The 15092-nt window shown below is 37.6% G+C and overlaps 1 protein-coding gene across 1 annotated transcript in view; it reads left to right on the top strand.

Annotated features, from left to right (window-relative positions):
* Positions 1–709: 709 nt before the first annotated feature.
* Positions 710–15092, top strand: part of LOC124277305 (flavin-containing monooxygenase 5-like) — a 32479-nt gene continuing 18096 nt past the window's right edge. Inside the window, exon 1 of the mRNA XM_046712959.1 lies at positions 710–1005. Within this exon, the coding sequence (XP_046568915.1) occupies positions 818–1005 (188 nt within the window). The 5' untranslated portion in view covers positions 710–817. The remainder of the gene's footprint in view (positions 1006–15092) is intronic.

Below are 15092 nucleotides of genomic sequence, written 5' to 3'. Positions count from 1 at the left end.
TTACGAAATTTGTAACATCATTTTGAAAGAAAAAATCCAAAGATAATATTTATTTCATGTACATATATATTAAAATATCTAGTTTTACAATATAACATGGAGTTTTGAAATTGTATATTTATTGCTTATGAAAAAGACAAAAAAATTCAAATGCCACATCTGTGACATCAGCCACTGGAGTTGTGACACATGAACATTGAGTAAAATTGGGTGGTGTAAAGTAAATATTAAAATATAGTTTCCCTACTTTTGTTACTGTAAAGTGTAGAAAAATATTGTGATAAGTTAGTTATCATAATTTTTTTGGTTTGATTTTGACTTAAGTTTGTCGGATACAAACATCTGACATAAATATGCACGGATTTTGAGAATGACTCATATGTTGATATAATCTTGCTAATGTTATAATGAAATGAAATAAAACATGAGTCAACGTCATACTTTGTTTAATATATGGTGCCGTTTTAGCCCAGAAATCAGTAGCCGTTTTCGCCAATATGGTGCCGTTTTCGCCACACAAATTTGGTGCCGTTCTGCTGTGGTGCCGTTTTAGCTATAACCCTACAGTGCTATGGTATTTTGATGAAATGTCTTAATTCTTAACTAGAGCAGTATGAATGTGTGATATGTACACAACAAACAGAGGTTCTTGTAAAATACAATGTCTTCAGACAGTCGTAACGAATACAGTATATACTTATCACATGGACGAAATGTGGACTTTGAGTTTGACCATCTCGGACGTATATGTGGCCAAATATCTTGACATCACATCTTTTACATTTGATTCTGTATGCGCAGTCAGAAACAGTAAAGTATGGCCTCTGAAACTACGAAAACGCGCAAAGATGTCATCATCATCGGAGCTGGTATTTCAGGTCTCGTGACGGCCAAGTGCTTGAAAGATGACGGGTTGAATGTTGTTGTGCTCGAAAGAACCGGCGAAGTGGGAGGCTTGTGGACTTTCCGAGAGCATGATTATGGTGTCATGAGGTTTACACACATGTGAGTACCCAAATTTCACGTGATCAATCAAATATGGATTCCTCAACTTGACCTTAGTTTTGAAATTCACGAAGTGTCAATATGTCCCACGTACACAAATCAAAGTAATCATTTTCATGGATCTTATTGTTACATCCTCGCAGTTGCTGTTTGGCTGTTTTTAATTCATAATTTAGTATTCCAGTAATTGAAATGTGCTGGATTACCTTGAGGTCTGTTTGGACAGGTGGTTGCAATGCCGAGGGTATCATTTGTCAGGCTGGTGGCTGCTTAGATATGAATCTGTATCATGTTGGAAATAAAATAGACTAGGCTCAGTTGGAGGCACTAGTTATAACAGTGAACTTGATTACTGAGGACGTTGCTTTTAGAAAGATTGAAAGAACATGATGGATTGTTGAGTGACCATTTGTGTATGGTTCTGTATTATGGAGGGGATGTTTTAACTGTGTTCTGGATTATTAAAGGTGTTGTTTTCAGAAACATTGGAAGAGCATGGTGAATTTTATCAACTACCAGTTACTAAGGTTTTTGTGGTATTCAAGTAGCTTTATCTGCACAGTAACCCAAGGTTATATGTTTCTCCCAAATTATAACCCATTCTTGCTTTGTGAAGTTTAGCAATGTTTAAGTACAAGTTTCATGACTGATTCAGAGCTGTGATTCACTGTGAAAAGGGAGATAATTTGAACTGAGCAACAGGGTATCTTATTGCTGTCATATGTTTTTTTATAATTTTGTCAGTATTGATTATGCTCATCTCCCTTAGATTTGGTGTGTTTCACACTCAAATATTGTGTTTAGATATCGGCTCCATTGGAGCAATGGTAACAGCCCCAGTCAATGCATCGCTTGCAATGAAGGCTCCCTGAGCACGTGTGTTTTACGCCCGCCATGATACATGTCGCCAGATTGTCCTGGTCAGCGTGTACCTATCAAAATGAACTGTTAAGATTGAACCCGAAGAATTGAAAGCTTCTCATGTTATCACAATTGCTATTACTGATACGCTCTGGATTTGCATAAAATTTACAAGAACAAAATTTCTATTACCTTTACACAATTTTCCTACGTCATGTGTATCATGAGGGTGGTTGGATAGTCTAGTGGTTGAGGCATTTACTTGTCAACCAGAAGTCCTATGTTTGATTCCCCACATAGGTACAGTGTTTGAAGTTTATTTCTAATGTCACCCACAGTGATATTGCTGGAATTTTGCTAAAAGGGGTGTAAAATCAGAGCTACAGATAACTCCTTGGGTCATTGAGTTATATATACTAGTACTCGCATGTGTTCATTTCCACTGGGTATCCTAATTTTCCTTTCAGTAACCAAATATATTGTACCCACCTCACTCGAACACAATTGGGTATTTTACCATTAATTGTAAAAATGTAATAAAGATTAAATGTTAGTTTATGTGTTTGTTATTTATATTTTGATCTGTAATATGAGAAACGATGAGAAAGATAAGTTGACAAGTTCATGTGTTGAAATAGAACCTCTCAATATACCTCTGTTATTGTCCCCCGCCGTAACGCAGAACGGGGAACTATGTATTCAGCAGCGTCCGTCCGTCCGTACGTCCCGATTCTTGTTAACGCGATATCTCGTGAACTGTTGTACCCAATGTCTTCAAATTTGGTGACATCCTACATTGGGAGATTATGCAGACACCAGTCGATTTGGGTGACCTTGACCTTATTTTCAAGGTCACCACGACACTTTGACCACTTTTCAAACTCTTGTTAACGCGAGATCTCATGAAATGTTGTACCCAATGTCTTCAAATTTGGTGACAGCCTACATTGGGTGATTACGCAGACACCAGTCGATTTGGGTGACCTTGACCTTATTTTCACAGTCACCACGACACTTTGACCACTTTTCAAACTCTTGACACTTTGACCACTTTTCAAACTCTTGTTAACGCGAGATCTCATGAACTGTTGTACCCAATGTCTTGAAATTTGGTGACAGCCTACATTGGGTGATTACGCAGACACCAGTCGATTTGGGTGACCTTGACCTTATTTTCACAGTCACCACGACACTTTGACCACTTTTCAAACTCTTGTTAACGCGAGATCTCATGAACTGTTGTACCCAATGTCTTGAAATTTGGTGACAGCCTACATTGGGTGATTACACAGACACCAGTTGATTTGGGTGACCTTGACCTTATTTTCACAGTCACCACGACACTTTGACCACTTTTCAAACTATTGCTAGCGTGATATCTCAAGAACTGTTGTACCCAATGTCTTGAAATTTGGTGACAGCCTACATTAGGGGATTACGCAGACACCAGTCGATTTGGGTGACCTTGACCTTATTTTCATGGACTGTTGTACCCAATTTCTTCAAATTTGGTGACAGCCTACATTGAGGGATTTCAAAGATGCCAGTTTATTTAGGTGACCTTGACCTTATTTTCAAGGTCACCAGGACACTTTGAACACTTTTCAAACTCTTCTTAACATGGCATCTCATGGACTGTTGTACCCAATGTCTTCAAATTTGGTGACAGCATACATTGGGGGGATTAGGCAGATACCAGTTCATTTTGAGTGACCTTGACCTTATCTTCAAGGTCACCACGACACTTTTCACACTTTTAACTCTTGTTAACGCGATATCTCATGGACTGTTGTACCCAATGTCTTCAAATTTGGTGACAGTTTACATTGGGATATTACACAGAGTTTATTTGGGTGACCTTGACCTTATCTTCAAGGTCACCACGACACTTTTCACACTTTTAACTCTTGTTAACGCTATATCTCATGGACTGTTGTACCCAATGTCTTCAAATTTGGTGACAGTTTACATTGGGATATTACACAGACACCAGTTTATTTGGGTGACCTTGACCTTATCTTCAAGGTCACCACGATTCTTTGACGATTGCTTTTTAAAGGCGATATCTCATAAAACATTTCACCCAATGTTTTCAAGTATGTTGACAGCCTACATTGGGTGATTGTGCAGACACCAGTCATTTCAGGCATCTTGTATGTGACCCAAAAATAAAAAGTAATAAATATAGATATTCCATTCTTTAGCGGTGGGGGACATTGCCATATCAGTGGCAAACACTTGTTATATCTATCGACTGGTACGCAAGCTAAGATTTGACATTTTTGTGTGTACGCTTGTAAGATCAAATTTATTGAGTATTTACAAAAATTCAAGCGTACTTGTATGCAAAAGATTTAATAGGAATTGAGTTTTGACATAAATATTTGCGTAATTTATGCAGATACACAGCTTCTCTGTACCTCTGAAAATTACACAGACTGACTGACTGACCAACTGACTGTCTCACATGCTTATTGTGACTGAAAAGAAAATCGTGTGCAAACTGAACGTCAGGCATTGACCGGGGAGGTGCTACCATTACTCCAATGGAACCGATATCTAAACACAATATTTGAGTGTGAAACACACCAAATCTAAGGGAGATGAGCATTATAAAAAAACAATGCAGGGTGCAGTTTCACTATTTACAACCTGCACTGGTGCATGTTAACAGGGGTGGAAATAACCCATTGCCCGACGCCCGAGTCCAGTGTTTTTTTCTGTTGGGCAAGCAAATTTGTATATCATACTGTACCGGTGTCCAGTTGACTTTCCAATGTTAATTATGTTCTTTATGTAAAAAATCAACAAGAAAACAGCTGGTATAGTGGAAAAATTATCAGGGCAAGTGATTTTACATGTGCCACTGTACCGGAGTACACTAGCAATTTTAAAGTTATTTCCACCCCTGGTTAAAATGGCTGGTGCAGGTTGCCTTTAGTAACAGGTTGCACCCGATGCAGGTAACAATAAATCCTCCAACATCTTATAGCTGTCATCATGTGTTTAATTGGGAAGTAGTTTACTGGAAGTAATATGTTTCTATCTGCAGGACTTGTTACAAGCAGAAACAATTGTCTACTCATAAATCAGTAATGTAGCAGTAATCATATAATTGATATTTTTATATAAAGATAATACAAAATTGAAACAGAATCATTCATCGTTCTGTTGAATTTATCTGATACTGAGGACTTCTTGATATTATTTTCTGGTGCAACCAAAATTTTAATGGTGCAGCCAAACCTATAAGCAAGATTGCTCTCGGTGCAGGTACTGAAACCCCACTGAAATTGCACCCTGGAATGTATATTGATAGGTTATAATCAGATATTTATGTACCCAAGGAAACATACACAATGTGATGGTGACATGCTAGTCAGTATTCACTATAAAAGACAACTGAAGCATATATTGAGGAATGGTTGAGTGAGAGTGCCGGATTATTGATCTGGTATATTCTGGCAGTTATCAGTGGTGCTCACGCGGTTCTGTACCAGGGAACTTTGAACACAATCGAATTGTACTTTGAACAGCATGTTTAATAGCAACAAGCAACTTCATAAATCAATGATGTTTATCTGTCAATGTTTGGATTGTTCAGTTAATACTTGCTCAGATAGTGTACAGTGCATTTGATAAGTTTATTTTTGTAGTGGTCAGAGAGTGTACAGTGCATTTGATAAGTTCATTTTTGTTGTGGTCAGAGAGTGTACTGTGCATAAAACTGAAATGAACGTAGTTTACTGTAGTGGTGGTCCGATTAATTGAAATAATCGAAGATTGTTCGCAATGACTAAACGACCAAGCAATCGATCATGTTTTCTCATAATTGAAAATAAACAATTTTGGAACACTTGTTTGCTTAAACAATATTTTTCACAAGGTTGGTTTTGTCTGTTACATTTCATAAGCACTACAAGCTCGTTCCAAGTCAGGATTAAATTTATCTTAAAGACTCCAGGAAAATGTTCCTAACATACTAGTAGTCATCCTTTAAAGATGTGAAGTTTGCAAATGTGTTTTGTGCAATTTGCAAAATACTCGAAAGAACTACGTTTTCTATATTTTTGGTGCGTTAACAAACATAACCTGGAAAGTTTGATAACTGACGCTAACAAATTATATTTGATGATTGATCAGTTGTAATGAACCGATCATCATTCTGAGATTTTAACCAATTCCCAACACAAGTTTACAGACAACAGCAGTTTTGAAATTGTCTTGATGAAATAGAGTGAAAACGATCTCAGAGACTTTCTTCATTTTCAATATAATCTTGACTTAACAACTATTGCTGACTTGCAGGAGCTGTGTTGGCTTTATGTGGGTCGTGGGTCAGGGTTCAGGGTTTAGGGTTTGACATATTAGCTATTCATTTGTTAAGTGAATATTCTCAGCGGTCAGAAAATGTAAATATTATTTGATAAGTCAGTATTTGCTGCAGTCTACAATTGTACTGCATTTAATTAATCAATACTTTTCTTAGTAAAAGCTGATAACATAATTTTAATGTGTAAATGATTTTTTGATAGAAAACATGATACTTGATATTTGTTTTAAACTTATTTATGTCATAATGGAATGGATGGGCAAACATGCCGTTGGCAAACAAGCCAATGTCATTCCGATACAAAGACTTGAAAATATATGGTAAGAAATCAAACACAGACATTTATGTTTGCTTGCATTAGATACTGATACAATACTATGAGTTTAGCTATAATATAATCATTAGATTACAAGTAGATATGTAAAGTGTAAGACAAAAGTGGTTAATTTAACCTGCCTCTCATCAAATAGAACTGTTACATACAGGGATAAACCTAGGAGTGAGTGAGTGAGTTTAGTTTTACGCCGCACTCAGCAATATTCCAGCTATATGGCGGCGGTCTGTAAATAATTGAGTCTGGACTAGACAATCCAGTGATCAACAGCATGAGTATCGATCTGCTCAATAGGGAACCGATGACATGTGTCAACCAAGTCAGCGAGCCTGACTACCCGATCCTGTTATAGTTGCCTCTTACGACAAGCATAGTCGCCTTTTGTGGCAGATAAGCCTAGGAATGTTTTTTGGTGGACCAATGCCCCACCTGGTAAAATTTGTGTGGGCCCCAATTCTTGATACAAGGGTCCAAGTTCCCAACCAGGTTAATTTTAGGTGGGCCCCTTTAAGATTTGGGTGTTTGCAGTTTTCAGCTAAATGTATTTACTCAATTTGTATTTTAGTAAACTGTTTTAATAAGCTTGTAATGTTTTTTCTGAGACATGATCATTCGCGATCATGAACGAAAACCGAAACCGAAAGTTACCAAATGAAAGATTTTAAAATTAGAAACACATGCTTTCATTGGCTGAACTTATTACAACAACCAATCAGGGATATTATTGCATGTGGATTAAAACTGGTTCAGTAAAGTCTATTGCGCGATTGCTGGGAACGATAACAATATTTATTGCATTATATTTACTTAGGCCGCACTTTAATTTTTGGGATGTGGCGTTTTCAATTATTTTGTGTCCACAGGACACAACCAAAATTTCTGTCAGCGGCAATCCATATTTTGATGCGGAAATGCTGCAGGAATGCATCCTAGGTATATCCCTGTACATATCATGTAAACTTCAAATTGAAAAGAAATTTAAACTGTACAGCAGTTTGTAACATTCTTTTACCTCAATATTTGTCTGGGGATAAATATAGACCTGCTCAGAAGCTGATATCATGGCCAAATCTGGATCAAATATGATTAAAACGTCGTCTGGAATTGGAATTAAACAAATTCTGATTTATGTTTTATTTTACATAAATAATTCGTTCTGAAAGTCTTATCTTGCCTCATCTGGCAATGGGTTGATCAATATCGTGAACATCTGTTTCATTTTCTCATTATTTGTGGGCTGCATATGTTCATGTAATTCATTTAACGTGCCAAACCAAGTCTGAAATCCCAAGTATAATTTATAGTTGTGTCGGACCATTGATAACTGGAAGCATTAGCTTAGGTTCTTCAACTTTTACACAATGGTGTTTTAGAGTACAAAATTAAATGCCCCACTTTTATAAATGGAGATGTTTTAAATCCCAATTTTAAACTTAATTGATTTCCAGTTTGGCTGTCAAGAGCTCTTAGTTTAAATCCAAGATAAATTTCTGTACTTAAAGCTATTTACCATACTGATAAACTATAAAACTATATGAGAACATAATTCCATACCTTTTTAACGTCCTCGTGAAATCTTGTCCTGAATAAAAGCAAGTTTCAAGTATCAAATGGTCCGTGACATGCAGACAGCAATGATGATCATGTTTATATGAATGGAGGATGGGTGTTTCCCTATCATCAAAACTATTTTAAAATGTTTATTTAAACAAGTTTGACACAGTCCCTGAATTCTGCTCCTTGTGCAATGTCGTCATAGCTGGTTTCTTGAATGGAGGGTGTGGCTAGCAGAGGTTGTTTTATTAGCCATGTGAAACAGATATACAGGTAGGGTATGAAGTCGTGTCTCTGACTGTTGACAGCTCGTATAAACTGGTTGACATTGTTGGGTTGATGAAAGACGGGGATATTGACTTTGTGTTTGAACAGGGAGCTGTGGTGACATAATGGAGGTTACTGTACATGGCTTTGTAGTGTGATTGGTGCTGTGTCATTAATCTGAGGGTTAGAATCTCATTAAATGGTGTTCTGTGTAATGCGTGTTTTTGTTATGAGTTTACCCCCTGATTCAATACCTGCACAGAAAACCATGTATAAAAACATGACAGGAAACTCGGATATTTTAGTAGGGTGTTATTGATTGAAAAGTTAAGTATTGATCTATGTATAACCAGACTCATGATAAATCAATATATTGATTAATATCAGAGTAAGTTATTCTGTATGCGTAAATACCGTATCAATACCTGCAGTTATTGAATGTATAGTAAATATGAACTATGTTCTTTTTATTGTTTAAATGGAATGGATTTCACTAGCACCATCATTCATACCTTTGTCTCATGGTGCGAACTGAAGCAACAACTTGTTGCATGTAACACAGTTGCAAAAGATCACCCTAATATGTAGTTGCAGCCAACTTGTAAGACATAGGACTTATCCTTATTCCTACTACAGGTTGCAGGTTCTCAACCTATCAAATTGGTTAGATTTGTCTCTACCACAGAGTGGCCTCCCTTTGTTTGTGTTAATGAGTGAGTGAGTTGAGTTTTATGCAGCACTCAGCAATATTCCAGCTATATGGCAGTGGTCTGTAAATAATCGAGTCTGGACCAGACAATCCAGTGATCAACAGCATGAGCATCGGTCTGCGCGATTGGGAACCGATGACATGTGTCAACCAAGTCAGCGAGCCTGACCACCCGATCCCGTAAGTCGCCTCTTACAACAAGCATGGGTTACTGAAAACCAATTCTAACCCGGATGTTCACAGGTCACTGACATTAATGCTGGAATCTATTCTTCCATGCTGCCAAGTAATGTGAGAGAGTTTTAAGAGATACAAGTCATAAAACAAACAAAAACAAAAGTCGTTACGATCTTTATTGTCTTTATAAGTTGAAACCCATTAACATCTGGGTTAGAATTGGTCTTTGGCAATCCATAAAGAGGATAGGGTGGTCAGGCTCGCTGACTTGGTTGACACATGTCATCGTATACCAATTGTGTAGATCATTATTGGTATATGCTGTTGATCACAGGATTGTCAGGTCCAGACTTGATTATTTACAGATCATTGCCATATAGCTAGAATATTGCTGAGTTTGACGTTAAACAACAAACATAACTGAACCATTACAAACAGAATGATTAAAGTTATTTAGAATGTTATGTTAACACATTTAGAAGAAAATTCACAGACTGCCGCCATATAGCTGGAATATTGCTGAGTGCGACCCCCCGATCCTGTAAGTCACCACTTACGACAAGCATGGGTTGCTGAAGATGAATTCTAACTCGGACCTTCATGGGTTATTATCAAGGAACCTATGAGACGATTATCATCACGATACATTACAATTTCTAATAATGGAACAGATATGGTAGATAAAATGACTGAAACTTTATTTGTTATACAGCAGAACTTGCGTTACATTCGCACACACTTAAAAAGTTGGTGATCTAATTCAGTTTCAGCATTTAATGCTTAAGAAAGTACAGTAAAACATATTCAGTATACCTTGATCTTATACATATAAATTTGAAAGAGAAGTTTCCATTGGGAAATTATGTTTCTACACCAGTGCTTTCACAAACAACTCAATGTAATTTATATCAGAATTCAGAATCACTGAAAAAACCTCTTAAGTCTGCTTAAGTCTTAAGTCGTATGATCTTTATGGCTTTTCCCAGGTAGAGTCTATGGGAGAGGGTGATGGGAGTGACAAGTTTACTGAAGGGAACATTAATTTACATACTTATCATATTAACTCTATGGTTCATAGGGGTGGGTATTGCAGAGAATTTTCATATTGCGATATATTGCGATGCGTAAGCATATATTGCAATATGTATTGCAATATATTGGAAGAAGCATTTTTTAAAACAAAAGCTACTTAATCGAGTTAATGCTTGATTTATTAAGCAAAAAACACAACAAATTACTATGTTTGATTAAGCTTTACTTTTATTAATGACAAAATAAAAATGTAAATAATATGTGGAACAAAATGAAACAAGGAAAAGAACAATTTAACATCAACACAGTGGTTACTAGTCTGAACTAGTTTATCCACTCTCAAAAAAGAAGAGATTTTAGACAGCATCTTGATATGGTCTGTGAAAAACAGAAATATCCGAAGATTTCCGAGTGTAATGAATTTTTCCGAATGCATGTCAAAATACCGGTTTTCGATCAGCGTATCGCAATATGTATCGTTTTCATGTCTAAACCGGTAAATACCGGTAAACCGGTTATATTGCGCAGCCCTAATGGTTCAGCAACCCATGCTTGTCGAAAGTGGCTCCTTGAGGACCGGCATATAGATGGTACATAGATGGTCTATATGGTACAGCACAGACCATCCTCGATAATCTCCAGGGTATATGTTACGATCACTCTCCACTATGCCCAGGATGCATCCACAGCTTGGCCCTATTATTATATTACCTCCCTTTGCTGGCTCCGCATTCTCACAGTAGCCAATCAGCTCAGCCGCCGTTACATCCGAGCTTGCCAGCGTCAACAAAGATAGCGGTTGCAGTCGCGAAGGTTTGTTCGCAGTGCCACTCAGATTTGGGGGGAAATAATACAAATTGACAGATTTGAAACTTAAAAAAAATATGTGAAAGAACTCCTTCTACCTCTTTCAGTGTACCTCTGCATCAGTTGTGTTGCCAAGTTTAAACGGTGAGATAATTTAAGAAGCGAAAGTAAGTTGTGATTGGTTCGCTCAACTTCCCAGCGTAGACACCTGACTGGATAAAAAGCCAGCCAAGGGAGGTAATACAATCATCGGGCATGGATGCATCCAGGGTATAGTGGAGAGTGATCGTAACGTGTTCCCTGGAGATTATCGAGGATGAGCACCGCAATACCTCTGTGAACTTATTAAGCAATACCACCCAACCAGAGCACAAAGATCCGTAACTCAGTTCCTCTGTACTGTCCCTAAGTGATGACTTAAAGGAGTTGGCTACAGACGATTTCCCACCCAAGTTGCAGACCCGTGAAGATCCGGGTTAGAATAGGTCTTCAGCAACCCATGTGCTTGCCATAAAAAGCGACTATCTTGTCGTAAGAGGCGACTAACGGGATCGGGTGGTCAGTTTCGCTGACTTGGTTGACACATGTCATCGGTTCCCAATAGACCGATCCAGTCTGTCAATCAAAACTGGCGCATGCGTCAATTTTGGCCAATCAGCAGGCCGGGGGCACTGTGTGGATTTGTCAGACTTATTTCCAGGGTCAAACGATGCATCAGAAGCGATGTGCTTCGAATTATGCCATTTACACTCGCTATATTTATTACATATTGCTGCGATTGGATGTGTACCTTAACAAAACCATTACGGTTAAGACAACAAAAATGGAGTTGGATCAAGAAACGCGATAGGCCTCTCGATCAGTTAAATGTCTGCACCATCGTTCAGGAAACCTACGTCTGCCTGCTGATGAGAATTTGCACGAATTTGCACACTTTTGCACATGTGCAAAATCATTACCAATTGATGACAACAAATAGCAGTTTAAGACTTTGCAAGTGTTATAAACACGGACGATTCTTGTAACTACAAAATTGTTTTTGCTTAACGTTTTTAGTCACTACTAGGCATTGAGTTGGCACCAACACGATTTGTTCTTGAGTTCATTGATGTTTTGCTTCCAGTGATCACACGGATAATAAACAGCAGTTTATCTTCCGGATGTGTCCCCAAGTGTCTGAAGGTCGCTGTTGTTAAGCCACTCCTGAAAAAGCCTGGCTTAGACGCTGACACACCATCGAACTATAGGCCTGTCTCTAATTTATCCTTCATATCAAAATTGCTTGAGAAGGCAATCACTTGACCTTGAATGATCTCTATGACGTGCATCAGTCTGCATATCGCTCCGATCATTCCACAGAGACCGTACTTCTGCATGTGATGGAGAGACTTCTTGCTGCAGCTGATGCGGGCTATGTTACAGTTCTAACGCTGCTTGATTTATCAGCGGCTTTTGATACCATTGACCATGTTCAACTAATTGAGTGTCTGAAAACAGAATTTGGTATTCATGGCACAGCTCTTGGATGGTTTGTCTCATACCTCAATAATAGGACACAATCTGTGGTCATTCAAGACGTGAAATCGTGTACGCATCAGCCTACATACGGAGTGCCACAAGGTTCCGTTCTTGGGCCCATTCTCTTTTCACTCTATATGAAGAATCTCGGCAATATCATTCGGCATCATGTTGTGATGTACGAGTCATATGCTGATGACACCCAGCTGTTATGTTCCACTAAACCGGACTCACTTCAAGCCGATATGTCTATAATCGAAGACTGTATCCTTGACTCCAAAGCATGGATGATACAAAGGAAGCTGAGATTAAATGACAGTAAGACCGAGGTTTTGCTGTGTGGATCACCCAGTAGCACTGCTAAGGTGGATGTGTTCGTTGGTAGTGGGTAATGAGAAAGTTCCTTTCAGTGATTCCGTGAAAGACCTTGGTGTTTTCTAGACTCAAATTTATCCATGGAAACACACGTGAAACTCTGTTTGTAAGTCATGCTATTTTCATCTCAGAAATATTGCTTCCATTCGTGATATTCTGACATTTGATGCAGCTCACCACCCTAGTTCGCTCACTTGTTCTCTCACGCTTTGGATTATTGCTGCAGTCTTCTTGTAAATATACGCCAAGATCTATTGTCCAAGCTCCAGAGGATTCAGAACTCTGCGGCGCGATTGATTTGCCGAGTCAACAAGCGCAGTCACATTACACCATTGCTGATACGCTTACATTGGCTGCCCACGAAAACAGAGAATAGAATATAAAATCCTCACTCTCGCTTTCAAGTGCCTCCATGACAAAGCTCCAATCTATCTGAAAGATCTCCTCAGTGAATATGTCCCACCACGGCTTTTAAGATCAAGTTCTAATTGTCAGTTGAATGTCCCCAAGGTCAGATTAAAGTCATATGGACATAGACAGTTCTCTTACACAGCTCCCCTTTTCTGGAACTCACTGCCTCTTCACATCCGACAAGCAGCGTCCGTGGAATCTTTCCAGTCCCAACTGAAAACTTTCCTTTTTAAACAAGCTTATGAACTTTAATCCTTTCTTCAGATCACTCTATCTTTTAACGCCTAGAGAAATTGCCTTGCAGTTTGATTTGTGCGCTATACAAGAACACTTATTATTATTATTACGCCACAAAGCTCAAAAGAGACAGGCGAGAAAGCCGTGACACAATGTAAACAAATCTTCATTTCGGTTAGGGTCAACCGAAATAGCAAAACATGTTACATGAAAGAACAATGTGGCGGATATTGTCCCCTTCGCTCTTAGATATTCTTCAATTTGTCACACATTTTAGGATGTTTTAAGTTTCATAAGCACAGTCTGAAGGCCTACAGTATCTTGTTAACAGAGCAAAATATTCGAGGAGTAATATTTTTTATTCAAACGGAAATATTGTCAGTGTCAGCAGTTGCCTATCATGCAATATCCAAGTATCAAAATTAGTTCATATGAGTGCCTATAAAACCATGCTTTAAATATTTCAGATTTTTATAAAGATTTGCGTGGGACTTTGAACTGAATTACCTTCCTCCAGGTTGATCGAATATGAAAACTATGTGAGAAGAATAGTGACTTTCTGGAGTATTGGGCCGGTGAAATAAAGTGTATATCTTAATTATGAGAACATTATTTGAAGTTTTGTTACCACATAAATTATTCACATATAATTGTACATTTTAGGAGTAATATTACAACTGTATTTTTGATTAATTCACTAGAAATGATATCAAGGTATGTTTTAAGAATCTTGCTTTTTTTAGTAAACGTGGAAGGGTAATAAAATTAATAATAATCTAATCAATAATAAATAATTATTTAATTGATTGACATATCAGATTTGTTAGATTTTAAGGCAGAACTAGGCAAACAAACACCATACATATCATGGCAGGACAATCACTTGGTATTAACTTAGTTTCTTGGCTCCTGCTTTTAGATGTTTTTTTAAATACTACATTTACTAATAAGATAATTCTGAAAGTGATTGCTAGTATCATAACTCATTAAAGTTATTTCAACATCAGAAAATTTGAAAAAGCAAAGGCTACGTTTTGGTCAAACCCTGGTCAGGCATTATCTAGTCCTGGAACAGAATAACTTACAAAAGTTATTTTTAGATATAATTTGATATAAAACTTTTACTATAATTTTATGACACCAGTAAGTATCTCAGAAAGGAAATAGATTTGTTAAGTCAGATCTAAAGACCCTGATTTTCAAGAAAGTAAACTACTCTACTAGTGAACAAGTCCAATTTGTAGCAGCTAGTGTACAGGTGCATGAGCATACCTTCTGGCGTTAAATGGAGTTTAGCGCATTTTATCATGGTGTACAGATTTTGAAGAGAAACTTTACAAATGGACTCATTATTATTGTTTACAAGCCCAATTACCTTTTCCAGATTTCCAAATAAGGTTGGTCAGACTCACAGACTTGGTTGCCAATTATGTAGATTGAGGCTCATGATGTTGATCACTGGATTGTCTGGT

This window comes from Haliotis rubra, unplaced genomic scaffold (genome assembly GCF_003918875.1).
Source record: "Haliotis rubra isolate DU_JTF1 unplaced genomic scaffold, ASM391887v1 Scf106, whole genome shotgun sequence".
Classification (NCBI taxonomy): domain Eukaryota; kingdom Metazoa; phylum Mollusca; class Gastropoda; order Lepetellida; family Haliotidae; genus Haliotis; species Haliotis rubra.
The sequence above is the reverse complement of the archived record's forward strand: the minus strand, read 5'-3'. Positions and strand labels throughout refer to the sequence as shown.